Source organism: Sturnus vulgaris, chromosome 1, assembly GCF_052056855.1.
Source record: "Sturnus vulgaris isolate bStuVul1 chromosome 1, bStuVul1.hap1, whole genome shotgun sequence".
Classification (NCBI taxonomy): domain Eukaryota; kingdom Metazoa; phylum Chordata; class Aves; order Passeriformes; family Sturnidae; genus Sturnus; species Sturnus vulgaris.
In genome coordinates, this window is record NC_142243.1 from 45,813,064 (window position 1) to 45,840,580 (window position 27,517).

General features: G+C 32.2%; 1 protein-coding gene across 25 annotated transcripts in view; it reads left to right on the forward strand.

Moving 5' to 3' along the window:
• ULK4 (unc-51 like kinase 4) overlaps window positions 1–27,517 on the forward strand; it is a 227,023-nt gene that overhangs the window by 15,278 nt on the left and 184,228 nt on the right. For 20 of the 25 annotated variants that reach the window (XR_015803985.1, XR_015803992.1, XR_015803997.1 and 17 more), the window contains 8 exons: window positions 3,591–3,690; window positions 4,136–4,240; window positions 6,312–6,372; window positions 8,256–8,437; window positions 9,855–9,901; window positions 10,719–10,797; window positions 21,903–22,010; window positions 26,284–26,367. Coding sequence is in view for 20 of the 25 variants with exons in the window: in XM_088165595.1 (XP_088021721.1) it covers window positions 3,591–3,690; window positions 4,136–4,240; window positions 6,312–6,372; window positions 8,256–8,437; window positions 9,855–9,901; window positions 10,719–10,797; window positions 21,903–22,010; window positions 26,284–26,367 (766 nt within the window). In the remaining 5 variants the exon portion in view is untranslated. The remainder of the gene's footprint in view (window positions 1–3,590; window positions 3,691–4,135; window positions 4,241–6,311; window positions 6,373–8,255; window positions 8,438–9,854; window positions 9,902–10,718; window positions 10,798–21,902; window positions 22,011–26,283; window positions 26,368–27,517) is intronic. The other 5 variants (XM_088165620.1, XM_088165586.1, XM_088165615.1 and 2 more) reach the window with 1 other exon arrangement.

Genomic DNA, 27,517 nt, shown 5'->3' on the forward strand with positions numbered 1-27,517 from the left:
CCTGTATGTTTGGTGTTGTTTTTTTTCTCCACTGTCTCTTCAAAATTTTATTATTATGACTCTAACACTGTGCCTGTGTCTCCTTTCAAATTTTCTATTACCAGTTAATAAATATTGAAATACATTTGAAGAGCTGGGAAAGCCATGTGTGTAGTTAAAGCTTATATAAATTTATTGATCTCATTTTTGAAAGTAAACTTTTGATTACCTAACTGTCTAAACAGAAAGCTCTGATCTAAAATTTGTTTAGATCTTTTTCCTTGCTTTCTTTTTTCCTTGCTTTCTTTTTTCCTTGCTTTCTTTTTTCCTTGCTTTCTTTTTTCCTTGCTTTCTTTTTTCCTTGCTTTCTTTTTTCCTTGCTTTCTTTTTTCCTTGCTTTCTTTTTTCCTTGCTTTCTTTTTTCCTTGCTTTCTTTTTTCCTTGCTTTCTTTTTTCCTTGCTTTCTTTTTTCCTTGCTTTCTTTTTTCCTTGCTTTCTTTTTTCCTTGCTTTCTTTTTTCCTTGCTTTCTTTTTTCCTTGCTTTCTTTTTTCCTTGCTTTCTTTTTTCCTTGCTTTCTTTTTTCCTTGCTTTCTTTTTTCCTTGCTTTCTTTTTTCCTTGCTTTCTTTTTTCCTTGCTTTCTTTTTTCCTTGCTTTCTTTTTTCCTTGCTTTCTTTTTTCCTTGCTTTCTTTTTTCCTTGCTTTCTTTTTTCCTTGCTTTCTTTTTTCCTTGCTTTCTTTTTTCCTTGCTTTCTTTTTTCCTTGCTTTCTTTTTTCCTTGCTTTCTTTTTTCCTTGCTTTCTTTTTTCCTTGCTTTCTTTTTTCCTTGCTTTCTTTTTTCCTTGCTTTCTTTTTTCCTTGCTTTCTTTTTTCCTTGCTTTCTTTTTTCCTTGCTTTCTTTTTTCCTTGCTTTCTTTTTTCCTTGCTTTCTTTTTTCCTTGCTTTCTTTTTTCCTTGCTTTCTTTTTTCCTTGCTTTCTTTTTTCCTTGCTTTCTTTTTTCCTTGCTTTCTTTTTTCCTTGCTTTCTTTTTTCCTTGCTTTCTTTTTTCCTTGCTTTCTTTTTTCCTTGCTTTCTTTTTTCCTTGCTTTCTTTTTTCCTTGCTTTCTTTTTTCCTTGCTTTCTTTTTTCCTTGCTTTCTTTTTTCCTTGCTTTCTTTTTTCCTTGCTTTCTTTTTTCCTTGCTTTCTTTTTTCCTTGCTTTCTTTTTTCCTTGCTTTCTTTTTTCCTTGCTTTCTTTTTTCCTTGCTTTCTTTTTTCCTTGCTTTCTTTTTTCCTTGCTTTCTTTTTTCCTTGCTTTCTTTTTTCCTTGCTTTCTTTTTTCCTTGCTTTCTTTTTTCCTTGCTTTCTTTTTTCCTTGCTTTCTTTTTTCCTTGCTTTCTTTTTTCCTTGCTTTCTTTTTTCCTTGCTTTCTTTTTTCCTTGCTTTCTTTTTTCCTTGCTTTCTTTTTTCCTTGCTTTCTTTTTTCCTTGCTTTCTTTTTTCCTTGCTTTCTTTTTTCCTTGCTTTCTTTTTTCCTTGCTTTCTTTTTTCCTTGCTTTCTTTTTTCCTTGCTTTCTTTTTTCCTTGCTTTCTTTTTTCCTTGCTTTCTTTTTTCCTTGCTTTCTTTTTTCCTTGCTTTCTTTTTTCCTTGCTTTCTTTTTTCCTTGCTTTCTTTTTTCCTTGCTTTCTTTTTTCCTTGCTTTCTTTTTTCCTTGCTTTCTTTTTTCCTTGCTTTCTTTTTTCCTTGCTTTCTTTTTTCCTTGCTTTCTTTTTTCCTTGCTTTCTTTTTTCCTTGCTTTCTTTTTTCCTTGCTTTCTTTTTTCCTTGCTTTCTTTTTTCCTTGCTTTCTTTTTTCCTTGCTTTCTTTCTTCCTTGCTTTCTTTCTTCCTTGCTTTCTTTCTTCCTTGCTTTCTTTCTTTGGCTTGGAGTATGATTGCTTTAAATACATAAGAATAAGTATTCAGTGTATGATCTGCTAATAAATTCTGCCTGCAGCTTTTCACAAGGTATTGATAGTAGTCTATTAAGTACTACTTGGGTATTAAGCAAAAAAAATAGTGATTGATTTAACAGTGATTTGTTTTAGTTCAGGCCTCATTCTGAATCTTTGTACTAGCTTTCAAGCCAAGAAGATTGTCTAGTGAAATACTTCTCTTATCAACATCAAACAGAAATATTCCAGTTTGAAAATACTCTTTTAAGCTTCTTGCATAACCTGAAATAGGGCTTTTGTACATCATACTGTGTATAAAAGTTATTTTAGTTAGTTTTAATAAAGTATTTTCATCTCACTTATGACTTTTATCACCACAGCTAAACATATATTATTAGGAATTTCAAGTAGCATTTGATTTAGCAAGCTGCTTAAAAGAAAATCTGCAATGATACTAAAAATAGTATAACATGGAATCCAAATAATATTTTTAGCAATGTGATTTATTTATAAGTACATTAATTTAAATGTAAAATTTTAAATATAATGCAAACAATTTAAAAAATCTGTTCTGAAATTCTAAATGCTTCAATGATACAACTTCTGAAAGCAGTATATGTGATGTCTAGTAGAGTATTAAAACACTGAAGTGAAAGAAACTTACTTACCTTGCACTTGGTGCCAGAATTTAAATAGCTGCTGGAGTGGTTAATCAGCTTTTATCAGCAGTGGCTTCTGCTACTTGTGCAAATGGAATAGATCTCATTCTTTTTAGTTAATTCAGCAATCTCTTGTCCGTCCGAAAAAAGTTGGTACTGTTATCTATATCTCAAATATATGTGAAATCAAATTGGTTGAATTAATTGAAAAAAAAATTAGCCAATCTACGTGTTGTGAAGCATGTGTCAACTTAGAATCATAGTAAAAATATGATCATGTGTTTTTTAGTTTAGTTGTTTTTTTAAATAAAGAAATCTGATTTGCAACTAAATGTGTTTATTTCTTTCTGCTAGTCAAGAAAACATGTTCATTTGAAGTTGTTGATTTAACTAGTTTCCTGGCCTGCCAATTATAATTCTAATGTTGATTTTAAATGTTTTAATTTAAATTATTGTGTACTATAATCCAAAAGTTCACTAGCAGCATTATGGCAATTGCAACTTGGCAGTATTTTGGTCTCTCCTTTCTTCATTTTCTAATCCGCAGACAGGATTTTAAAAAGAAAGAGGTAAACCCAGTTCACAATGATACACAAAAATTAGGAAGTTTTTAATTCCCATTACTTAGCCAAAACTTGGCAATCAGAAGAGAATAACATAAAATAAATTGAAGTTTTTTGTCAAGTTAATTTGCTTTGTATGCTTTTTTATTAGGAGTTAAGTTAATACTGGTTTAACCTCCAGTTTGTAGAGTCGTTATGGCTGAGAAAATAAATTACATTAATTTAGTACTTACAACAAAATACCGTCTTCCTATTTCTAACTAGTAAAAAATCCTAACCTTGTCAGAACACGTTTAAAGACAGAAAATTCGTGTTGAGTTAATGGATCAGGCAGAACATAGTGTAGTTTATGTTTGCCAGCATTGAAAATTTCCTGTATGACATGAAAGTTTCAAAAGAGCCACAAAAAAGTAGTTTGCAATGAAACTTAATCTGTATCCCTTATTGGGTTTTAATTTCTTTTCTTTCTTTTGCTGAAGTTCTCGTCCCACTCCTAGAACTAACTCTGCAGTAGAACTATGTGATACTACTACTGTCCCAATCGAAAATTCTTCACAAGGAGATTCGTGCTTGAAAAAAGTGAGTAGAAAGTTGATATTGAGGGATGATGGTATCTCTACAGTTAAAAACTTAACCTGAAGTCTATGGCAAAGTTAACTTTCTTTTGTATCCTTCCATAATTAAGTGTTCAAGTTGTTTGAAAAAAATATTTGCTGGACTTCAGATGCAGGAGTTAAGAAAGATTCTTAGTCTCCTTTTTTTTGCCCTATTGCATAAAAGACAAGTTATCTTCTTTCTTCTCAATTTGACCTACATTTTGACCTAATGCTTTTTCTTCCTCTCTGTTTCTCTTACCATAATTTTTAGTTGGTCCTATCTGCTATTACATAAATAAAAAGCAAGTTAGAATATGTTTCCATGGCCAGGCTGCTTGGTGTAATTTGAAATGAAATATTTTGTGAATAAACATGAATTAACTCTTCTTTTGGTATATAACAATTTTTTTTAAAAAAACTTGTTCTAGGCTGAAAATATGTGCTCAAGTCAGCAGGATATGGAGTCAAAATTGAAAGAGCTCATTTACACTGAATCTGATCTTATCGTGACACCAATCATTGACAATCCAAAGGTATAGCAAAACAAAATATAAGATTCAGGAACTTGTGTTTGAGACTATTTTTGCAGATAAATTTTTAATCAGGGTGAAACTTCTTTCCTGTATTTTATAGTTCTCATTTTAAAGCAGTTCCACCCAGTTATCTGGCAAGCTCTCATGCGATTTTTGGCAGTCTTTATATCCTATTGTGTTGCTAATTTGGAGGAATGAGTTATTTTGGGATTGAATAATAATATTAAATAATATCTTACAAGAAATAAAAGCTACTAAATGCTGTGTTCAGTGCTTTTGTAATTTGTTTACTGATAACTTGCTTTGATATCTGAACACCAAGTTTTGGTTTGTTATACTCAAAATGAAGCCATCTTTGAAGCCTTCTAAATTAGGAGTTAGACTTTTACAGAGTAACATTTATTACTCTTTAGACGTCAACTGTGATAAGGCTTCTTTTCAGCATGACCTGATTTTCTCTCTTAAAGAATACCTGAGGTTACAATAAATGTTCATTCCATTTCTGTCATATGGATTCTAATGTGCTAATAATTTGCAACGAGTCTCCTGAGCAGCGAATTCACACTTAAGTTTGACAGTGAAGAGCAAACAAAAAAGAATCAGTGCTCTGCACTGCAATGACAGTGCAATATACATTTATAAGCAGATGATAGATAGGTAGAAAGAATGATAGGCAAGAGCCCCTTTAGTCTTGCTTTTGTTTCTACGCCAGAAAACATAAAGTAGTCTTAGCAACTTTACTCAGTAAATTGTTGATGTGGGGAATGCAAGATTTTTCATTGGAAGCAAGCATCTAAACTCATTAGGAATGTCTCATAGCTTTTAGTGGCTCTATTGGTTTAGTATTAAGAATTCTTTTGGTTTGTTTTAATGGATTTCTTAACACTTTCAGAAACTAAAAGTCTTACACAGCTAGATTAGTAACTACCAAATAATACCCTTTTAATATGTTTGGGATGAGAGACATTGTTCCTAGTGGAGACTTTTAAAGGTAATTATGTATTTGAATGCTACCCCTCTTAATTTCTCAGTTCTGCCTCAGGACTCTGACACAAAGCCTTAGTCCTTCACTGCTTCTTACTACAAGTATAAGAGATGAGATTAGGGGTAGGTGCACATATTCATGTACACATGTAGGCCAATCTCTTTACTATGCAATGCCAAACTCAGAATTAATGCAAAATAGCCCACTAAGTTCCAGGGACACGTAATCAAAGTTACTGCCTGCTTGGTGATGACTCTTCAGTCTGCTTTTCAGACTAAAGGATGATACTGACACCTGGTAAATCTGAAGAGCTTGCAATTTAATCTCCTGAAAAGGGATTTGCTAGATGCTGGCAGACTCTTAAAAGCTGATCAGCTTAAATTGTAAAATTTCCCTGTGTTCTTCAGATCTGTGGAATTGAAACCCTTTTTAAGAAAATAGCTCTCTACTTACACTTAGACTTCATCTGTCAGTGGCTAAATTACATTACTCAGTTACCTTTTTGAAAGTTCTTTATTTACTGAAAATTTTACTCAAAACGCTCAGCTACTGAGCACTCATCCAATTTCATGATCTACAAGAAAATTATGGTTTTGCAAGGAAAAAATCCTTATACCTTATGAATAATTAGCTGTTGATAATTGCAACTTTTTATATTCAGGAATGGTCTAGTAAATATATATACGTGTATTTACTGTATGGAAATGAATTGCTAAAACTTTTTGTGAGCTGTCACCTGCATAGTTCCTTTTGGTAGCTTTTGAAACCCAAATGCAAGTTTTCTCTGCATACAAGCAAAGTAAAAATTTAAACTGAAAAAGTCCTGTGATTTTGTAACCCCATTTTAAAAATCAATGAACTGGAAATACTAGCAACATAATTATATAAAAACCAAAGAGTTAAATCTCAGATACTTGTTTGGAAGAACTACATACCAGAAAACAGTGGAAAATTTCTCAGTAATGAGCAGTAGCATGTACACCCATCCTGTATAAATTTTGCATCTTTGTATTCTCACATTCAACTACTTAGAGATTTTCTAGAAATGTATTAAAACTAGATGTAATGTGTTTGGTTTTTTTCCAGATAATGAAGCAAGTACCAGTTAGATTTGACCCGAAAACTTTACATATACCAGCATATTCAGGTACGGATCTGCTGAAGATTCTAACAAGCTGTGCATGTGCTGCAGTAACTCACTTTTCTAAAATCTGTAGCCTCTCCTTGTAGATTATACATGGCCCCAGTTTCAGAACTCTTACTTTTTCTGAAACTATAGTTGTTTATTCAATATTTTTAGCTAGACCAATTTTGAGTAGCCTTTTCAAGTACAAACACTTGAATGATACTCCTTTCTCATCTGCTTTCTTGAGTTACAAGCCCATACTCAAAACTTTTGCCATGAGGCAGTCATCAGTGTTTAGTGTGGGAAAATCAGCATATTTTTTTTCCGACTGAGAGATTGAAACGGAAATATTCAACCAAATATATTAAAACTTGATAAATGCAAGTGAGCAAGTGGGAACAGGATCTTAAAAAGTACAGTGTTAGTCAGCCACAATACTAGGTAGCCTTGCCAGTCCCACCTTTAATAATGAAATGTTACAGCACTCATGTCCCGAAAGATAATGTGAAATTGTTTGAGGTTTGTCTTTTTGTTGTTGTTAATTTTCAATGTCAAGAAATATTTCTGAAAACTAAAGTCAGCTCATTGTCATGAGTGTAACATTTTTTCCCCTGGAACATTTCCTCTAGCCTTTTTAAGGCAAATACTGGACTGTGCTTGAAGAGGGATATCAGCCAGATATCCTTCTAGACTTCACATAGCATCTCCTCCTAGGGATAAGAGTTCATCTTTCCTTTCTATAAAGTATGCATTTTGAAGAGTTAATTTGTTGAAAAAATTTTATATTTGGAAAGGAACACAATGTTCCTCGATCTCCTAGTGAAGATTGTAACTGAAAATACTTTTAATTTTATTAATCCAAAAATTATCAGATTTCAGTGCCTAAGGGGAATATTAAATTCCCTATTACATTTAAGTAGTTATCACATTGATGTTCTGATATGTTTAACTGTTGTCAGTATTTATTTAATATGGGACAGTGTTTTTTATTGTTGTAATGCTTTCAGAGTTGTAGCTTTCTTCTGGACAACTTTCTGATTGTTTTTGAAGATACTGAATTTGATGCTGCTCATCAGTAATGATTAAAGATAATATGGAAAAATTTAAATGAATACCTGAAAGCCAAACCTGTTTTCACCTCTACTCATGCATATTTTCCTGCATTAGAAGGTGTTGTTATTTAAATGTAAAACTGGCATAAAAGACAGAAAACATACTTTTAAATTGTCTATACTGGAGCATATCAGGATGGCAGATAAGTTATTAATAAATAACTACCAAAACTGAGGGGAATATATGGCTGCTAGATTGAAATTAACTGTTGAGGCTCATAAGGAAGTCTGAAAAAAATCTCAATTTATGTGCAGTGGTCAAGAAATTGAACCACAGGATATATGTAAATTGTCCATGTGACTTGATTTCTTTGTGCTCCTTCAGAAGTCTTCCATGTCCTGATTTGCTAAGGCTTAGCTAGGTGGATACCTACCTGTATGAGTGATTATACATGTTTTCAATTTATTTACTGTGAGGAGATTTCACTGATTTTTGTTAGGTTTTGCCTCAAATTTACTTACAGGAAACTGCACTTAATAAGAATTCGTACTGCTACCTTTCCTAAATATAATGCAAATAAATGTTCCCTTAAAAAAAGGATTTAGAAGGTTTGCACTTTCGGAAGTATTTTGAGGCTTTTATTTCTGAATTTTAATCCTTTATTTCTCTTCTTACTTCTGTTTTGATTTCTATAACCTTCAGACATGAATTCTAACATGCTTCTTTAATATTTTAAGTCATAAAATTAAAATTAGATTCAAACTTCGGAATTATTCATGGTGATATTACTTTGTAGTGTGTTAAAGCTACATCACAGATCCATTATCTTTAACTACTTGTTTTCTGGTTAGTTGAGAAGCTGTCATCTATGAAAGAAATGGACTGGAATAACTTCCTGAAAAGAATATGTTCCCTGCTTGATTCCAGCGAGAAAAATATAGGAGCAACACGTTCTAAACTGAACTTACTGTACTATCTGTGCACTTTGGTTGTCCACAAGGAGATTGCAAACAGGCTAATTAGCTCTCTGCTGGTAAGTAATAAAGCTTTGAAGGAATCAGCATGGTTTACATATTTGCCATTGTATCAAAAATTAGCTGCTTTTATTATAGTTGAAAAAGTCAGTGGTGTACTGGCAAAAACACGATGTTGATAAAAAAAAAAAAAAACCCAAAAAATTAAATTCCATGTTAGGTTTTTTAAAAGACCTGAGGGAAACTAACTCTTTGTCTTAGATTTCACATACGTTTACATGTAGTTTTGTTAATGTTGGGGTAAAAACTGAAAACTAACCTTCATGAAGAGTGTAAGATAATGTATGATGAAAAATTAGTCTTTTTAAATCATTATGTGGCAGAGGATACTGTAAAGAGTTCATATATTAATGGTTAAATTAAGTTTATTTGGCCATATGTCTGTAAAGAATAGCAAGAAAGCCTTCTAAAGAACAGGCAGTAAAACTTTCAGTAAACAGGGCTTCAAGCAGTGACCATGCTCTGTGAAGAACCTGTTTTGGGGTTTCACGTTTTAAAAACTATGTTCTACCAGATGAACAATTTTAGTAGTATGCTTTGTAGTGGTTTAACATATTTCTTCAAGTCTTGCATGTGCAGAAGAGAAACAGACTAACCCCCCCGTCCCCCCTTATATAAAGGTATTACAAAAGATACCCTAAGATGAGCATATTTTATTTAATAGGAAGTAAGCTACTTTACTCTCCTACATTTGTAATAAGGTACCTAAGTTAAAAGCTGAGATGTGTTATTGTTAGATATAAGATACTAAAGACAAAATTGCACTGCCAGAAAATCAGATGGAAGAGCATTTAGGTTACAAACAGTGGTAGGTCTTATGCCATAGTATTCTCGTGAAAACCAGAAAAAGAATTGCTGGAAGGTGTGTTCTATTATCACTGGAAAATTTGGAGCAAGGGGAGCAATAATCCAGTAACTAAATAGCCAATTAACAGAACATTTTAGAATTGAGCTAGTAATTATGAAGTTTGGTTCCTAAATGGCTGATTATATATGTTAACATTCATTATTCTGGTATTTGCCAAGTATTTTGATACAGATTCACAAAATCATTTAATATTTGTTTTATATGCTGATCTCTGTACTTGTTGGTGAAAAAAAATCAGACCTTTTTTCTCTAAATAGTGTTATTCAGAATGAAAAAAGAATTCTGACATTCAGATATGTGTTTAATAGTTTAGTTTAAGGCAAAAATATAGAAAAAAATTGTATTTTTCCATTCAGGCTTTTTTATTTTTGATTTCTTTAATCAGTGTTTGCACATTATCTGCCGTATTTGTCTGTGATGATACTCTTAGAAAATTCTATCTAAATACATTTTTATGAAATTACTGATATTTTGATTTCCTGTTTATAATTTTGAACTATCATATCATTGAAATTCACTGATGTTTATTTATCTTTTTTAAACAATAGTTTCCTATGTTGATACAGCAGTTGCGTACAGCCACAAACTGGGATATGTAAGTAACAGCTCTTTTAAATTTATATGTTCAAATACAGACTTGTCACTGAATTTTATTAAAGATATTTGTTAACAGGTTATTTGAGAAGTTTTTAACCTGTCAGACTGCTCTGGTATCTGACTGGCAGTATGATGATATAAAATGGAATATTTTTAGCACTGAATTAATATATTGCTATTCTACAGTACCAAAGATTGTAGAAACTCTAAAAATTTTTATCTAGATAATACAGAACTTAGTGTATCAAATAGAGTTACTTAAAATCACTGAACAAAATAACTCCAAACTACAATAGAGTAAAGTAACCATAATGGTGACTATTTTTTCCCCCCCAACACCTGTCAGGAATAGTTCAATGTGATAGTGCCCTCTGCTGTTTGTTTAATAAACGTTGATTTTATTATTCCAATGTTTTCCTTCCATTGAACATTGAAAACTGATTTGCTGAGACTTAATTTCTTTTTGTCAGCTCTCCTGAAAAGTCTAAATTAAATGTAGGGGTTTTCTTTATTATATAAAAACTAAACATGAGCGTGACTATTAGTAATCCTAACAAACTAAAGAAACTTCACACTTCAGAGCTAGAGGATAGAAATGTCTTTATGCATATATTTAGTGTTAAATTAGGCTGAAACACTGAAAAAACTTGTTGATACAAATAAAATAGAAATAAGAAGAAAATCTGAGCTGTAAATAGGATGTCAAATTTTTCTGCCCTTAGCAACCTGTGTAGAATATAAACAAGATGTAATTGTTTTTGTCATATTTTGTAAATATATTTCCTGCACCTATAAAATATTTATTTGATACACAGACGTGCTAACGTTGCTCGAGTGATTGGTTTACTGGCATTACACACATCTGAACTTGGAGAAAATGTACCTGTTTCTGAGGTAACTTTTTTTAATTTTCAGCAGGGAGTTTTTTTAACGCTAAATGATAAAACTAGCATTTTCCTCTCTTTGTCATAAAATTAGGTAGTCACTGTCGTACTTTTTATGCATGTAGAATGAAAAAACTGTTGACACATTTGCTTATCCTGAAATGTAATTGTTGCAATTAGTATAAAATAGTACAACTGATTCTTAGAGATCTTTTTTTCAAAAAAGAATTTATTGAGATGGATCTAATTTGAGATTTCTCACAGTTCTTAAAGAATGTGTGAAATGAAGGGCAAGTAATTTTCTTTGGAGAAGAAAAGTATTTTTAATTCTTGTATGATATTATATGGTCAGTAGTTGACTTAAACAAAAGACTGATTAGATTAAGTGGTTTTACTGTCCTTTTCTTGCATGTGACAGATTGCAAAATCTTGACGGAATGTGCTATTTAATGTGTGTTTCAAGTGTGAATGTGACATCATTTCTTCTTCATGAGGTGAAGTCAGAACTTCAGTTTAATGGGTGTTTGAATGTAAGACCCAACTGCTAACCACAAGCTGTAAATATGCCTGTGTGCTGTGCAGATCTGGTGTAGGAACATACAATTAGTGGTTAATACCTGACTCTTTTGGAAATGCAATTAAGTAAGTTTTTGCTGGTTTAGATACTTCTGTTTTCTTCTTAGAAATGATTGTGATTATTTTGCTATGTTGCTTAACATAGCCATACTGTAGTGAAAACTGAACTCAAAACGTTATTGTTGTTACCTAGGGTTTGCTGTTTATTTTGTTAAGTTCCAAAGTGGGGCAAAAGACCTTATAGTTACAGCCACTGAAGTTTGGTCAAAGTCTTTCAATACTGACAGTTTCACAGCAATTGAATTCCAGGTCACAATTTAAGTATGCTCTTTTATGTGGCAGATTTTTTTCTGATATTTAACTTTTTAAAGTTAAAATACTCAAAAGTAATTTTGAGATGACCATATGGCTTTTGGCTTCAGGAGTTTGTTCAGGTGGTAAGCACTAATACAATTAGCAATAGTTTCCCTAGCTTCACAGTTTCCACCAGAAAACACATATCCTAGTCACCTTTTATATTTAAAAGCAGTAGATTGAAGTAGTTGTACATTGAACTGTAATATTATTTTGTTCAAAATGTTTCCAGTGCTTTTTTTTTTTTAATTTGAACATACAAGTAACTTCACAAATGGAGTTTAGCATTTTTAGAAGTATCCATATACTTCAAAAACTAAGTCCAAGACCAGTGACATTTAAACTGAAGGACTAGAAAAGAAAACTAATTTTAATTTTAACTTTCTGGCCCCATTCTTATGTTAATTAAAATTAATTTTTATGCATTCATTGAGGAAAATGGGATTTTTTTTTAATTAACAAGTCTGAGTTAAAAATGCATTTACTGTGCTTTTAAAAATGATATTCATTCCAATTTTTTTTCTCTCAAATAATACCTCTGAAATAAAAAATATTTTAGTCCTTACACAAAATTAGACTGAGTAAAAAAACATTGAATTATAATATTTTCATGTCTTCAAATTTATTTTTGCATGTGTAATTTAAAATCAAATAACTGTAGGCAGTACACAAAACTCAGTAGTTAATTTATAGGAAAAATAGGAAGGAGTCATTTAGGAATTTTGCATCTAGAGTTGTATTCCCCTCTGCTCCCTTCAGAGGGATCTGTGAGTTGATTGAACTCACAGATTAATATGACAGCTAACATTCCTGTTAACTGCCAGCTTTTATTGTTGTGTGATGCTTAAAAAAACCCACCACAAAGCAAACCTTTCTATTAGCATTATGTACAGTATTAAATATAATGCTGTAATTTATCCTCTCATATGAACCATCTGATTCTCAGGGTAAAGTTTATTGGTGGCTGCTGTGATTTAGGAAATGTCAAAATCAAACTGTGTCTTGAGCTCAATAAAATAATCTAAAATGACACTCCAGGTCTAAAATGACAGATCCAGGTCTTACAGTCTGAAGATAGAGGAGATCTGTCTTTTGGTAGGGTTTTTTGTGTTTTCTTTCCTTTTCCATTCCTAGTAACTTCTCATTTGATTTGATAACTGGTTTTTTGACCTGTTAAATAGAAGTGATCTTCTTTAGCTCCAAAATTTGTTCCCAAGTGTGAAAAGTCAATTGAGAGCTTGTGAACATGCGATTCTGGAATTATTTTTGCCCCATATGTGTACCATGCTATTTAGGTCAAGTTTTCTTTCCAGTTGTTATCACTCAGCCATGGCCCTTTTGCAGTTTTTTTTGTTACCTCGTTATACACTCATCACTTACTTGTGTTTTCTTTTGTACTTTTAAAGTAGCACAGGAGACTCGTGCAGGTTACCACTGCTGGCCCTTACATATTAGAAAACTGACTATTTATTTCTACCCCCTACTGCCTTCTGCCGCTTAGACATTTATTTAAAGATAACTCCTCTATTCTTGAGGTTGAATCTGTACCATTACATTTTTTGTTACAAGTAGTAGGAGCATTAATCCCTAAAGAGGCAGAAAGACTTTAGGAAAGAAAAGAAGCCTCAACCTCATTTACAGGCTAAAGTAAACTTTAACATAATGCATGCCAAAAGCCTTTAATTTATTTGTCTTTGCAAAATTAATGTTTTGGATTTTCTAAGGTTTTTTCCCAGGGAAGCGGGGAACAGCAGTTTCATTTGAATGTAACCACCAGAGGTCACTAAAACACAAAATAAAATGGAAGTCAACTACTGTTTTACAAACTTGACAAGCGTGGAACTGCATACTATCTTTGTTCCACTGATGTATTCGAGTATGTAGGTCATATTAGAAAAAATTAGAATAAATGAATATTTATATCTGTAAATTCAATTGCTGTTGATCTATTTCTAGTTAAGTATTTTTAAGAAGTATATTGCATTGATAAGAAAAAGATTGCACTTATCTTAGAATACAATAGGGGAATTGATCTCTTTTATAACTGCATATGAAGACCTTCTATGTGCAATTTCTTCTATTGTGCAGCTGCAACAAAAGATTTTAATAGGTCATATGTTTTTTCCTGACTTAATGTAATTTTTCCCCAATGGAATTGGCCTTTATAAATCTGAAACATAATTCCTCTTCTTATTGCTAGTTATTTTAGGAAAACATCTAAACTTTAAAGTTTTATTTTTGTATTTAGATTTTGAAACTGGTTATTAAAATTCAGTGAAAAAATGCCATTCTTTCCAGGATTCTGTTCTTCATCCTACAGGAAAAAAATTTCTTCCATAGTTAGAAAGACTTGTTTCCATGTATATCTAATTTGGTGTATTTATTAACAGAAGCTATTGTCCTTTCCTTTCTGTGAATATACTGAGCCCTCTGCCACCTAGGATGCAGCCACTTTGATGAGACATTTCAGACTCAGTCTACTATTTTACTAAGAGATGATAGAGCAATTTATCAGTTTGCCTCCATGTCAGGGAGCAGTGTCCTCCTCTGTCTGGTAGGAGACCACCCTGGAGTTGTTCCCTGCTTGGCCTTTTTGGTGGGAAAATCTAGTCCTTTTCCATACCTTTTTCAAATTTGCTAAATGGGAATATCAATCTCATCCTATGGCCTATGCAGTTGTTCCTATTTTTTATCAGACCTTAATCCATTGCTCCACTGAGTATTTAAAGGGTTCAGAGAGCCTGCTTCAGCCTTCACACTGTGTGCTGCTTTACAAAGCCTTTGGCTTAAGGTACTCCATGGCCCAATTAATAAACTACATATCCCATGAGGGATGACAGCATATCAGAATATCTCTGTAATACTGAGCTTTGATTCCTTTGTCAAAGTGGTGAAATGTCCAGATTTCTGTTTTCATCCAAACTCAAACTCCATATAATTTAAACCTTTTTATTTCTGACTTTTTATTAAAATACAGTTTAGTGGTTGTTTTCCATGGCTGGAAAGTAGCTGTATTGTTCCAGGTGTAGTTTTATGACCTGTAACTCTTGCTAGCTCATTGTGTCTACGTTGTTTAGGGTCTACAGTTTGTTGCCATTCAAATTCTTACAGAATGCCAATTTTAAGTCCTATTCCTAGTGTACCTCTCTGATAACTGTTTCTAGGCCTGTTCATGTCTGCCCATATTGTAGTGAGTTTCAAATAAAAATGGTTTGATTCGGCCATTTATTCTAAACCTATTTAGTTTTAATTTTATTTTATTGTACAATGACTTTTTAAGTCTTTTCAAAAATGATCATAATTTTAGTGTATTGTTGTTTTCTCCAAGGGCCCTTTCCTTGTTTTGATCTGATATGTCTTACGTGGAAAAAAGCCAACATGAAACAAAACCCACCCAAATTAAAAAAAATCTGTAGTCAGGAGATGGAATCTGTAGGAAAGTGTGTATGTATTTACACATGTTCATATACACATATATTTTGTGAATTGCTTAAAACCTTACAGTTAGCTTTCTGGCATAATCAGGATTGTCATTAACACTTAGGTAACAGTGAGAGGGGCTCCATTTAAGTTTTTTGAGTGACTTCTACTAAACTTTCAACCTCTATGATAAATTTATTCAAATTATTTTCAACAACCTGGTTCATTGATTTATAACTTACATACTTGCCTGAGGCATGTGGCAGGAAAACAAATGAAAAATCGACATTTCTCAGGTAAATTAGCAGAAACTCATGGTGTGTTTGAGAAAAGTTCTTCTGAGTTAATGAAGAGAAAATGGAAATACAATTAAATTAACAGTGAATATATGAAGCATGGCAATTCTGGATTATTGGAGAAAATATTAAGACTTTTTATCATAACTGAAGATTCTTCTTTTTCCTCTCAAAAAATTATTTTTATCAATCCAATTAATTTGGCTTGCTTTATGTTTGAAGTACAAACCAAGCTGGTAGTAGGAAACAAGGACATTTTCAGCTAGGAAGGAGAAGACATACATTGCTGATTGCAGAATTAAATAACTTTTTGCAATTTTCTTAAATTGCTTGACTGAAGCAAAGATTCTACCATTTGAAATTATATTTGAGACTGTTTTCATAGTTCATAAAATTTACGCTGTTTTCTTTGACAGGCAAAATAGTACATTTTTCCATTTAAATTTTATCAGTGGTGCTGCTAGTATATCTGTTTGTGATAGACTTCACTTTAATTCTTATGATAGTAAAACTGCTGTGTTGTCTTTGGGTTTTTTCTATAATTCTGTTATTTTTGGGTTGATGAAAATATGTGCCTCTAGGACCATTTCTTTCAGCAGATAAATATCTGTGTCTCTGGAAGTGATATGTATATGTGTCATATTTGTCATATACACTGGAAATATGTTTGGGCTTTGAAAGGCTGGGTGAACTAGATGGAATATTGTCCATGAGCAAGAGAGACCACATGGAAAAAAGAAATTGTGCCTGAGCTCCTTGCATGAAACAAATTATTTTTTCCATTAACTTTGGAAGACATATATCTGTGTAAGGCCTTAAATATTTCCTGACATTATTCTAATACTGTTTATGTGATGTTTGCAAAGTCACATCATGTAATATTGCAATTCTTTGTGGGATACTGTAAGTTTTGGTTTGTGTTTTTTTTTTTAATTAAAGTTTGACATAGCTGAGACTTTTAATATATTTTTAATACATTTTTGGTACTTTAATTTTATTTTACACTAACTTTGGGCCTACGCAAGTTGTACAATTTGCACACTGAACTGTTTAGTTCTTACAACTAAGTGCATACCTTAAAGAATTAACCTAAAAGAGAGCCCTTCTTCCACCTCTGTTTGTCTTCCACTTGTGAATTAATCATATCATAGACTAGCAACCGAAGAAAGTAATCCAGCTTTTTCCTCTAAAACACACTCTTGATTGACACAATTAGGCTATAGCATGTTTTTGTGATAGAAATTGCACACTGGTGGTAGCTGAAAAGCCTAATTTCCTGCTGTCTTCTGATTACTACACAAAAAGGCACTCAAACCAGGCTCAGTGTTAGGCAAGATCACTTTGTACATTAGTTGTAGTCCTAGAATTTCTTCTAGATATTAGATCTTTCAGCTATTATCTGGAAAAAAAAAGTTATTTTAGTCTGAAACACATTTTAAAAATAATTCTTTAGGGAAGAACTGTTGTTTTGTCCAGTTTGCATCTTCACTAAGAAGAATGAAAGAATTTGCAGTATTTAAAGGGAATCAATTTCAAAGAAAATTTGTGGGAAATCCCCTATATATTTTTTTTTTAATATGAGATACTCTATTTAGAAGTAATCAATCTAAAATATTCTACATGTATATTTTATTGATTGGCATTGGTCTTTGAGTGTCATCAGCATGGCTTCTAAAAACTGGATAAAAGACTTGGAAGACAATGATGACTTAGAGTAACTTCAAATCAATTCAAAAATGAATAGAGTAAAAAAAGGAAGAGAAGAGAAAAAAAGAAAAATACCACTTCCTTTTATGTTCCTGCCAACCCTTATTCTGTAGAAACTGGATTCCAGTTTCAGTTGGCTGCCACTGACTTGAGTTTTGAAGGCAGAAATCTTTGCTTTTTGGGCTCCTGAGAAATCTTTCTCTTTGCTTGCCTTTGGCAAAAATGAAAACAGGATCTCTTTGCTGATAGAAGCAAATATTTTTACCTGGTCCTTCCTGTGATTAAAAAGCTTCAAACTTTAGGACTGGGGTAGGAATCAGATATATTCATGAATATCTGCTACTGAGCTCCTGTGATCATGACTGTCATGACAGACTGGTAGAAGTAATAACATTTTTTTTCCTTAAAAATTAAACCCAGCACCCAAACAAACAAACTCCAAAGCTTGTTAACAATACTTTTACATCCATTTTTTATTTATTAATAAGCATACCAGATTTATAAGTTAGTTGCTTCTATTTGTTTCTGATTTTATTCCTTTGTGGCCTTGAATTAATTCCAAAGCAAGTTGAATCTCCTTTTGAGCTCATGACATCTGGTTTGACTACTCATTTCCTAAGACCTCTTCCTCCAGCAGTTACAGAAAAGTTGGAAAGATAAGAGTTTTCATAACGAGTCAATTTTGCGTTGTATTCCACCTGGAAAAACGTTACACTTTCATCTAATATTTTTCCCTAGAGGAGTTGCAGTTAGGTGGGTTTGAGTTTTTGTTTTGTTTTGTTGTTTTTTTGTTTTGTTTTGTTGTTTTTTTTGTTTTGTTTTGTTGTTTTTTTTGTTTTGTTTTGCTTTGTTTTGTTTTGTTTTTATTTTCTTTGGTTGGTTGGTTTTTTTGGTTGGAGGGGTTTTTTTTGTTGGTTTGTTGTTTTTTTTTTTCTTTTCTCTCTGCATTCTTGACAGCATTAATGCCACATTGATAGTTTGGTAGTCAGACTTCTTTTCAGTCCTCCTTACTTCATGACCCAGTTTGTGCCAAGATGTTCAGAGAAAGCTGGTAGGTTTTTCTTTTCATATACCCTTTTATAGATGTGTACTTGAATATTACTCTAGATTCTTTTCTGGTTAGTGGCACTAAAACCATGGCATACTTTCTCAACCTGGTGGGAGTGCTTTACACAGAGGAAAGTCAGATTGCTTTGCTGTTACTTGCCCACATTACATAATGTGTGTGCACTCACAAGAAAATGAACTAAAATATAATTTCCATTATGCTTGAGGTATAGACAGCTTTTATCACTGTAAGGGTTTGCAGAATTACAGAGGTATTTTAATTTCCACTAATACTTGCAGACAATCATCTTAATAGATGAAAGATGTAGTAATATTGTAAATCTGTACATTGCCACTCTACAACTTAAGATACAAAATACCTTCTTTTGAATATGCTATAATTTTCACTTCTGGAATCTTGAAGCTGCAGGGAAACTTCTGGATACAGCTTGAAATAAATTGAGAATCTGCCACAGGTAGATTTATTCCACACACTATTGTTGTAAATTATGGTAATGACTGTCCAGATATGAAATTTTCTTTCTTTTCTTTTTATAACTATACTGTATCTACTCAGTTTGACAGCTAGGGTAAAAGATGTAGGTAATTAATTAAATTTAAGATGCTCTTACTAGACAGTGTAGGCCTTGCAGTTCATTACTATTTACTTCTATGAAAGGGAAAATGTAGGCAGGTTGAAAAGAAAAAGAATATACCGTAGGTAAGAAAGAGACTTTGTCAATCTGTAGTTAAAATAAATTTGATTTTTCTGTTGTGCATTTTCCCACACACACTGTGGTACTTTCTTTACCTTAAATTTATACCACCCTTTACCCTTGAATCAAAGTATCTAGGTAGAGTTTTTTTTTTCAAGTATTATATTTTTCCTTATGGAAGGATGAAAGAATATTTTAAATCTTGTGCAAATCACTGTTGTCGAGATTAGAAGTGTCCTGTCAAGAGCAGGAAACAGTTTTTGTTCCTCCTTTAAGGTAATTTAAAATATTTTTATGAAATTATGAGCACTTTGTTATATAACATTTAATTTATTTTATAAAAATATTTGTGTTTCTGTATAAATATGCTTATAATACAGACAATGAATCACAGCTTCTTGTTCCACAGCTTTCATTGCAGAGGACAAAGACAAGAGGACAAGAAAATCTTAAATAGGTTTTTGGCACAGACACTGACAGTTCAGTATGTGACATATTCTGTGCTCCTCATTTTCTACACTTGTATAATATTTGATTATTTAATTGTGTTCAGTGAAGGGAGGGAAATCACAGGGCAGTTCTGTACTCTGTGTGCTCTCTAGAGAAAACGAGGCCGTTATATGAGTGTGGTAAATAAAGTCTTGTATATAAGAGATTGAGTGTCATCTGTAATGCGTGGTAATTATTTCATGTTCAATGCCTTCTGCCATAGTACTTAATTATTGTTATGAAACTTCTTACAGTTACTGAAATTAAGCCTTAATGGAGAAATTTATTGTAATATATGAAGATAAGAACTATAACATTTCATGCAACTTGTTTAACAAAATGTAACAATTTTAGCACAAGGCAGTCACTAATAGCTCAGATTTCTTCAGGCACAACTTCCCTCTCATTTAATAAAAGTGTTTTTCAAATTAAAACTTGAATTTATTGCAGTGTTGACTAGATTTTTGCCAAATTGTTTTAGTGTGCAAGAAAGGAAATTCTTAATTTGAATTTGTTTAACTCATTTTTACCTCTTTTCATTCATCTTTGAGGAAAGAATAGGATTTGGATTATGATTACTTCCTTTTCTTATCACTTTAGAATAAAAATAATAACTAGAATCTCTTCAGAATAAAAATAATAACTTGTCCTAGAATATTGAAGGAGACTAAGGAACAATAATTTCTGTTCACCAATATGAAATATTGTTCTTGGATTTAAATTTAATTTTAAATATTAAATTCATAATTTTAATGGCAAATAAACAAAAAAAACGAAAACACAGAAGATGGATAATTTACCCAGTATATTTAATGTAAATGACTGTTTTTTTAAACTTTGATTGAGTGGTAAGGCAGCCAAACAGAACTTAGTACAAGTGAATATAGTGAATATATAGTTTGATACACACAAAGGTTAATTCATGGTTTTTTTAGAGAATTGTAGGACTGCACACATATATGTATTTAGATAATATGTGATCAGAATTTTGCAGTATATTAACCATGCTTTGAGAAAACAAGTATTGCAGGTGCAAAGAGCAGCCTGCCTTGATCCTTTATAGCAGATGTACAAATTGATTTGTATTTTCTTCAAGTTCTCCCTGCAAACAAACAATTGTAAATTAGGTGTCATGATGATTTGATTTCCCTAGCTAGTCTACTGCAACTATTCTCAGCAGCTTGTGTTAGCATACAGTTCATCAGTTTTGTGTAGATAAATACTATCTCATGGTGGGTTCACCCTCACTCTAAAGTGGCAAAGTTGAGGGATGTAAGCTTGGTAAGTGTAATCTCTGTTAATGCCACAGTGACAAGGTACTTTTAATGGTAATGATTCCACAGTTAGAGTAGTTCTCAAAATATATTTAATCACAAAAGCAAGAGTAATCCTGTATAACTGTAGAAAAGAAATATAATAAATGAGAAAATGCTGTCATTACATGTTCACCATTTAGTGCAGAATTACACTTGAATCAACTTGACTACTACTTTCTCAAGCTGACATATTAGAATCTTTAAAACCTACTGATAAATTTGTTTCTTAAATATGAAAGTAAAGCTCTCTCTGGAATGGCAGGCTAATTAAAGTTCCTAAATAAAATTTGTAGAAATTTTCTGAAAGCAGTTAAACTGTTAATGAGCATAGCACTACTTTAAAAAAATGGGGAAAAGGTCAAAGTTTGTTTAGTAGATCCTTTTGCTTTGATTTGAAGACTGCATTTCCAGTTTTCCTATGATTTTGCTGTACAAAGATTGGAGTTATGCAGCTGCTAAAGTCAGAAGGTGAAATAAAACAAGGGAAGTTGAGGATAAAAACTCCTTGGTGCCCCAAGAAAGAAAAAGTGCTTTACTGCCAAATACTTAATCAAATTTTCTAATTTCCTTCCACCTCCTCTTCATAAATAACACACACGCACACACACATACATATATGTATACACACGTGTGTATATGTATATATGCTTTGCATACAGAAATTAATGAAATGCAAAAACTAAAATGATATGCCCAGTTCTTACACAATGAGTCACCTGTAAACTTAAAGATTAGGAGACAAAACTTAAATAGTTGTTATCTTTTGATATAATGTCTATGCAAAAGACATCATCAGAGGTTTCTTGTTGTTTGTTCTTTTGTGTAACCTGATGGTGAGAACTTTCAGATCTTTCTGACAGAAACATAGGAACAGCAATCAGGCTTTTATTTTCCTGGAAGATCTATTTCTATTGTCCTGAGGGAAATGAAAGAACAAGATAGCAGATGATTTGCCACCTTGACTAATTCCTTATTGCATTTTTCTCCATTTTGCATATATGTTTTGTATTATTTTTTATTTTCTTCAGTGCTTACTAAATTCCTTGCAAATGGCTATTCAACATAAGTGAAGAGTGCATCAGTAAGATGGCATTTGAGATAAAGCTTTTTATCTTTAGTAGTACATTTTGCTTGACAAAATGTTGATTTTTGATTTTTTGATGTTGATTATTGATTCATGTTTTTTTAATTTAGGCCATTACACTTTTAACCGAACTAATCAGAGAGAACTTCAGAAACAGCAAATTAAAGCAATGCTTTTTACCAGCACTTGGGGAGCTGCTTTACCTCATAGCCAGCAAGGTAAGACTGAAAGTGATCCTTACAATTTTGGCAAATGTGAAAAAAATTCCCATGTAAAAGTAGACCAAAAAATTAAATTACTTAGTCATTTGTATAGTCAACTGTTTCTGGTCCTTCTGTTTTTTCTAATACTTACTCTACTTTAAGAGCTAGTCCAATAACTGACTTCATCTGAGATTAATTAAACAGCATTTTTCAAGTGTAGAATTTTAACTTCATAAAAGGGTTTAATCAACCACCATAAGCACTGCTGGCCTCCAAGTGGCAGATCTAAGGGTTCAAACATCTAAGCTAGAGATGTTGATTAAATAGGATGTATGAGGACAGCCTGTAATATCAATAAATTGATATATTAGTGTATCTTTATATCTAGTCCATGTTAAATCTTTTTGTAGCATGTTTGGATTCACAGCACTGTGGAAAAGGAAGTGAAATTATCCTGACTAATTATAAATAGACTTGTGTTTATTCTTGATTAAAACTGATTTAAACCTTCAGTTTAGAAATAATAGATTCACATTAGAAGTAATCAGAGGTTATTTGTAGAAAAGAAAAACTGTCAATATTAAGAATTGAAGTTAACAGCTCATTCAAAACATCACATTTCCTTTTCCTTATTCTAAGAATAAAATGCTCTTTTACTTAACAGAAACAAAGGTGTATTCAAGCAGAAAAAGTCTAACCTTGGCTTCTCTGAAGCTTTTGTATTATCTGCATCATCTAAGAGCTCTGAATGCTGACACATTAGTTTAACAAATCAGTTGGTAATGGAGCAAAAGTGGCAAATGAATTGTTACTTTGGCTTTATTTATGGCTTTGTGCTGAATTTCTAGGTTTTATTTTCTTTATCCTCTAGCTCCTTTGCATGTTCCACAAGATGTAGTGGTTGCCTTGGTTTTTGTAGAATGACAAGCATTGTCCTATTTTTGTTGGACAATTGCCAAAGAATTTGTCAAATACATGCTCACAGAACTTATAACGAGAAATTATGTTCTGAAAAATGCGTCCACAATCACAGTTTAAATGTTTTAATACTTGCTCGGTTTCCTCAGGAGAGATTTGTACCTGCTATTGTCAAACAAATATACTTAAAACTCCAGCTTGAAAATTATATTTGGCACGAATATTTTACATGGGTTGATTTTATTTTGAAATTAAAGTCTGATAGCTGAAACGATTCTTTTAACACTGGTTGTATAACACCAAAATGATTTGCACAGTTTTTTTTCCTTCTGAAAATGTGAACTGACAAATTTTTCAGTCTGTGTATAAATTTCACAATGTATGAGGCATTACAACTTGCATATATATCACAACTATGATATTTCAAGGTTGATTATACACACACACACACAAATATTAATGAGTTACATTAGTTATAGCTAAGAAATTATTAGAGTGTAGAAAAAATATTTGGACACATATGAGCTCAAGACACTGTGTCTTGGTAAAATTTAAAAAATATCAGTGTGATTTGTATGCTTGGAAATACTAACCATTCAATTTTTTTTTTTTTAAAGTGCTTTTCAGTTTTCTATTCTATATGTATTTAACTTCAGAATACTGTAGTGTTGTGGGCATTTTGTTGTTCATTAAGCTGCTAAACAGGAGTGCTGAATGACCTTGCCAAAATCATATACCAAGTCAAGGGTAATATAATAAATGAAACCAGAAAGTTTATTGCCAACTTATATCTTTAAACAGCAAAGCCTTAAGACTTGACTAATAAAGAAAAACAAATCATAACTGTATCTAATTCATTAAGGACTATACACTTGTTTTTCTTGTTTCCTTCCATTTTGTGCTTTCTTTATCATGCTTGATTGTTTTATCGATCTGCTAAATATTTTCATTTAAACTGTAAGTTTTTGAGGGCATGGCTGATTTTATTTATTCATTTATTCATTGGGGTTTTGTGAAGCGTTTCTAGGTCCAGCCACTATTTTAATATTAAATAATGGTAAAGATTATTTCTTTTTCATTTGAACATTTGTTAAATCATAAATTATCAAATACTTAAAATCAACTTCAGCTGTTTAGGTGCAGGATGATTAATGAGGTAAAATACAAGATCACTGTTTGAACTTCTGTGGCTTAGAAAATACTGGGAAATGTCCAGATAATCGTAATGGTCTGTGCAATCCTAAACTCTGGTATTGTGTGGGTACTTGCTTATGAGCTCTCATAAGTAAGATCTTACACTCCACCTCTGCATTTTTATTCCAAACAGAAGCCAAGAGCAATTCACAAGTAGTGTGAGCAGACTCTGGGGAGCATGTTCTCATATTCTTGAGTGGATTGCCTTGGGGGAAAACTTTCAAGTTCTATGTAATATTTTTATTCATTTTGTTTTGTTTGTGTTATTAGAGTGCAGAACCTAAGGTTTAATCAAAATCAACATGGGCTGTGAGCAAAAAGTAGGAAGATTCCCCAGTGTTTGGTGATATATCTTAGTTTATTAAGTGTCAAATGCTGTATGTTATGTTTAGGTAATTAAGAGTGGTTCTAAGTTGCATACCCCTTTTGCCTTTTAAAATTTCTGAATAGAAATTAAACCTTGCAGAAAATATTTAATCAATTTGAAGAATGGAAAAACTATTAATGTTTTATGATTGCACAATTTCTTAAGGGTTTTTATTTTATATCACATTTAATATGTATGGTTATAAAAGAACTTGAAAGAGTTTCTGGTTAAATTAAGTAACTACAATGAGAAACAGACCCATGCCAGTTCCATCATAGATTGTCATTTTAACTGTTTTGACTCCTAGTCTTGTCCTGCCTCTTCCAAGCAGAGAAGATTCCACTTTTGCCTGTTTGGAAGTAACCTACCTTTGCTTTCTTGAAACTTGGACTGTGTTTTTTCAAACTTACACAGAATGCCTTGGAAAGCAAATGGTGAATATTTGTCAGCATATTCTTACTCAGCTAAGGTGGAGGATCTGATGTGTCTGTTGGATGTCAAGCCACTCTTGTTATTATTGTTTATATTGCCCTATACATCCTAATAAAAGTTAGCAGAAAAAAGGCTTACAAATGGGTTATTTAACAGACTCATTTTCTCTATGGATATATGTGGCAAATAAAGTTCTGTTTTCAATAAAGAAGGAAAATTAATTTTACTAGACAATTCAGTAGTAGTCTTCCATGGTAATGTGCCATGCTTTAATTAAATGTCTGAAATGATCATATCATATATGTTGAACTACTGTAAGCCACGCAGAAATCAGCAAATTTAGGAAGTATCGTTTGTTTCTACATCATTAATCCCCACTTTGCATATCCTATCCTATCCCTTTTATGAAAACCAGTTCATTAGAATGCTAAAAATAATTTGAGAATATAATTAGTAGAGTTCAAGAATTGTGTAATTTCTGAAGAAATTACTGTTTGTCATCCTCTGTCTACTTACTAAAACAAGTCTTTTATTATTTCATGGCCTGTCATCTTCACACCATCTACTGCCTATTATTTCTCACTTTCTTTCCCAAAAGAGGCTATATATTTTCCACTTGCTAATAGCTCTGTGTTACTAGCCTGGGTATGGAAGTTGTTGCAGTTAAATCTCAGTGATATCCAAATGTCCCCTTTTAAACTTAAAATTTTACAACAGGCTATTACAGGGACAGGGGGAAGTGAAATTCACTTCTAAATGGAAGAATTAAGTCCTTTTTCTACTAGTGGTGAATTAGCCTCTCCAACAAGGTGATTTCAAGGAAATATACATTAAGATCTTGAAACAGCGTTCATATGTACTGAAGGCTATACCATACAGTAAATTTTCTTGGTCTATCTCTGTATGACTGAGCATTTTTTTCAAAAGAAAGTTTACTTTTTTCCTTTTTACCTACCAAAAAAAAATTTTTGCTTGTTTTGTATAATTAAATCACATTTAAAGAAAAGTAGTTCTGCTTTTAATAGTCAGTTGTCTCTCTCTGAAGTACTCAAAATGGTTGAGAGGAATGAAAGAACAGACACTTTTTTGTATCTGTGTGAATTAGAATGAATTGATGAAATGTAGAAATATTAGGACAAACTCTGTTATGGATTTTGGAGAATAATTAAATAAGCTAATAAAATATCAATCTCAGTGCTGCACATGAAATAACATTAAATAGTAATAATGTCCTGAAATTTAATATATTTAATTGCATATGTTAATTTGAAATGTGTATAAAATGAACCTTATTAAGAACATGCCACCCATTTTTTATCTGACTGAGATTGTTGTGATTTTTTTATTTAATCAGTTGTACCGTTGGCTTCATTTCAGGAGGAAAAAGGGGAGCACCCCAGGGAATGCTGGGCTGTTCCCTCAGCTGCTTACACTGTGCTAATGAGGTGTCTTCGGGAAGGGGTAAGGCTCTTTCATGGTCCTCAGTAGAATTTCTCCACAGTAATAACCCTTTAGGCATTACATTGTGTGAGGATTGTAGCCTGCAGCATTGCAGTACCTTGTCAACCAAGCATTGCTCTTGAATTTAAATAATCATAAGACCATGACCTAAGCAGGAGATTAATGCAGTGTTGTTCTCTGTACATTCAACATTTATCTATTACTACTTGTGTTGGGGGAAATGGGATAGTAAATAACAATTACTGCTAATAAATGTGAAATTTATTAATGATGGAGGCATCTTTTGAGAAATGTTCTGACAGTTTGTGCTATCCTCTTGCAATTTGAATTTTATGCATCTTTTTAAATCTTTGAGCAAGATTTAAGTTTCTTTCTTGAAGTGGAAGATACACAGTTTTTTAAAACTGCATTGTTATCCTAGTGGCTTGTCAGCATTCTTTTGAGGCAAAAAAAAAGAAAATTAGGTTTATTCTCATACATGTGCTATACTGTGTTCTTCATTGTTTTTGGTGATGGCTTACTTGTGCTAGAAGAAGGGAAGAAAAATAAGCATATAGTTCCATTTGTAAAATGAAAAAGAATTGAATGGAGGGTTTACATTCACTGTTTGTATGAGACCACTTTATTTTTGCCCAAGGCAAAGCTCAAGGCAGAAATCATGTCAGAGGTTGCTAGAAGGTGGAAAGCAAGGGGAAATACCTTTTTTCCTTCCTTTTTGAGATCTTTATTGCCTACAGATTGTGGTTAATAAAGCAAGGGCCTAGATGCATTTTAATATCTTCAAACCTTCACGTGACCAAGAACACAGAACTGAGTTTGTATTGTGGACGATTTCCAGTTCATAATTAGACTAAGATGTCACTCTAAGGCACAGTAGTGAGATGCTATTAAATTATAAATTTAGTAATGGAAGACTTGCTGTTTCTGAATATACAGTGTGCAGAAACTACATCAAGATCATCCATAACATGCTAATTTATTCTTATAAAATAAAATCACTTCTTAGTCCTGAAACATGTCACATTTTTCTTAATAATTTTCTTGATATATTTTTTCTTGAAAAAAATGACACAAAATAGAAGTACATTTGCCATGCAATAATTCAAATTAAATTAATTAAGCATAAATTAAAAATTATGTCTAGGCTAAC